Raw genomic sequence first — 2500 nt, 5'->3', positions numbered from 1 at the left:
TAGTGTATGTGTGTGTGTGTGTGTGTGTGTGTGTGTGTGTGTGTGTGTGTGTGTGTGTATATCAAAGAGTTCCACAGCGCACCCAAACTCACAGTTTGTCATGGAGCAACTCTCCGAGGTTGAGTTCTGTAAAAACGAAACAGAGACACCAAAACGTCTTAATATTCAGTCTATTCAGCGTTTGTTTGTCCCTTGTTTGTACCATGTGAATTCTAAAAAATGTTTTTGTTTATTTTATATGCCAGTTAAATGTTATGGGGGAGGGGGAGGGAGAGGGTTAGGGTGAGGGGGAGGGGGAGGGGGAGGGAGAGGGTTAGGGTGTGGGAGGGTGAGGGTGAGGGGGAGGGAGAGGGAGAGGGTTAGGGTGTGGGTGAGGGGGAGGAGAGGGTTAGGGTGTGGGGGAGGGAGAGGGTTAGGGTGTGGGTGAGGGTGAGGGTTAGGGTGTGGGAGGGTAAGGGGGAGGGGGAGGGAGAGGGTTAGGGTGTGGGTGAGGGGGAGGGAGAGGGAGAGGGTTAGGGTGTGGGTGAGGATGAGGGTGAGGGTTACCTTTGCACGCCCCTTTGAAGTCATGCGTGATGTCCACCCAGTTGGTGTTGTTCCTCATCTTCTCTGGGATGCCCAGCCCCCACCCGGCATCATCCTCCTCCACTGACGACTTCATCACCATGGCGACAGCTGCCACGTAAACAAAGCAGACGTGAACATGAACACACTTCTCTCCTCTGAGCGGTTCACTTGCGGTCAGAATGCTGTAAGGCGTAGTGTCACATTGGGATGATGAGGATGCTTGAGTTTATGTATGTATGTGTGAGTGCGTGTGTGTGTGTGTGTGTGTGTGTGTGTGTGTGTGTATGTATGTGTGTGTGTGTGTGTGTGTGAGTGTGTGTGTGTGTGTGTGTGTGTGTGTATGTATGTGTGTGTGTATGTGTGTGTGTGTGTGTGTGTGTGTGTGTCAGTCTGGATGTTAACAGAAGGCCTCCACTGCTCCTGGTCCTGTGTGCCTGACTGAGTCGGTAGAGCATAGCGCTAGCAATGCTAAGGTTGTGGGTTCGATTCCCGCTGGGACCATAGACATAAAAAAAAAATCGAAGCACCCACAGTACTGTGAGTCGTTTGGATGGAAGCGTCTGCTGGAATGGCATATCATACTGTATCTGTTTTATGTTATCTGTGACACGATGATGATGATGATGAATATGATAACAGCAGAGCTTTCTAGGGTGTAATATCATCACCCTGTCTTTCGTCCACACCCTAACCCTGTCACTGGAAATTAGTCAGAAAAAGACTCAGCTGACCGGTTCGGTTGCTTGCTCGCTTTGAATAGACAGAGGTGCGTCAAGGCAAGACATGTTATTACATTCCTTCGGGTCGCGACCAGAATCGCACAGCTGATGTGACGTAGCCTATTATTAGAAATGACTACTAGACGATAGTGTTGTCGTGTGTCTTATTGAACGAAGCCTTGATTTAAGACAATGCTTATTAGCCATTAAGGGGTAGCTTCTTCGTCTGTCGGGTTTAACTACAGCTTGCATCCAAGAAGGGGTAGCTTCGTCACTAATTAAACTACCTAACACGTTTAAGGCTGGGGACATATCTCTGCTGGGGACATATCTCTGCTGGGGACATACCTGGGGACATACCTCTGCTGGGGACATGCCTCTGCTGGGGACATACCTGGGGACATGCCTCTGCTGGGGACATACCTCTGCTGGGGACATACCTGGGACATACCTCTGCTGGGGACATACCTGGGGACATACCTCTGCTGGGGACATGCCTGGGGACATACCTCTGCTGGGGACATACCTGGGGACATACCTCTGCTGGGGACATACCTCTGCTGGGGACATGCCTGGGGACATACCTCTGCTGGGGACATACCTGGGGACCATGCCTGGGGACATACCTCTGCAGCCTACATGACAATAACACCTGACAAGCAAGACTAGTGTTGTTGTTTCAGCTGTCATGTCAAACAGCCAGTAAGCTCTCTGGTTGTCTGGTCTGAAATCAGAGGGTTCGTGTAATATGATCGCTAACCAATTCCTAGTAGAAGAAGGTCTGGTTTGTATAAGACATTTGTCATTGTTACGGAATACCTGAATGGAGCAGCACAGATACACTGTAAGACAACCATGTTAGCATTGTATGCTTGATCATATCCACAAAACGTTATCATATACATATCATGCATTTCGTTACAAAGTCAGTGTTACATATTTCAGACGATAGCATGCAAGATATTTGACTGCATCCGTTAATAAAAAATAAAAAAATGCATTTAAATACCTCGCTAACGGTCATGTAGCTAGGTGCATTAGCTCTCCTCGAAGACTGGGATGGAAGGCGCTCGACAATGACGTCACGTGTCGTGTTGCACTCTGGGATGTGAAGTTCCTAAACATCGAGCTATGTTCCATCCAGACAGTTGATGGGGTCGGGGACTCCTCTCACAGCGGTGTTTTCGGACCAGTTGGTTTATCTTCTGGTCCTC

At 49.0% G+C, this 2500-nt stretch overlaps 2 protein-coding genes across 3 annotated transcripts in view; one reads left to right on the top strand and one right to left on the bottom strand.

Annotated features, from left to right (window-relative positions):
- The window catches only part of naa35 (N-alpha-acetyltransferase 35, NatC auxiliary subunit), a 34898-nt gene extending 32534 nt beyond the window's left edge, over nucleotides 1-2364 (bottom strand). For both annotated transcript variants that reach the window (XM_080532237.1, XM_080532238.1), the window contains exons 1-3: nucleotides 2296-2364; nucleotides 547-675; nucleotides 93-126 (exon numbers count right to left, since the gene is read on the bottom strand). In XM_080532237.1, the coding sequence (XP_080388363.1) occupies nucleotides 93-126; nucleotides 547-667 (155 nt within the window). In that variant the 5' untranslated portion in view covers nucleotides 668-675; nucleotides 2296-2364. The remainder of the gene's footprint in view (nucleotides 1-92; nucleotides 127-546; nucleotides 676-2295) is intronic.
- The window catches only part of agtpbp1 (ATP/GTP binding carboxypeptidase 1), a gene marked incomplete at its 5' end in the record, with an annotated part of 66411 nt that continues 64576 nt past the window's right edge, over nucleotides 666-2500 (top strand). Inside the window, one exon of the mRNA XM_080532967.1 lies at nucleotides 666-682. Within this exon, the coding sequence (XP_080389093.1) occupies nucleotides 666-682 (17 nt within the window). The remainder of the gene's footprint in view (nucleotides 683-2500) is intronic.

The sequence above is a fragment of the Nansenia antarctica genome (assembly GCF_963989245.1).
Source record: "Nansenia antarctica genome assembly, chromosome: 5".
NCBI classification, from domain to species: domain Eukaryota; kingdom Metazoa; phylum Chordata; class Actinopteri; order Argentiniformes; family Microstomatidae; genus Nansenia; species Nansenia antarctica.
Note: the sequence above shows the minus strand (reverse complement) of the source record. Positions and strands in the feature narration are given on the sequence as shown.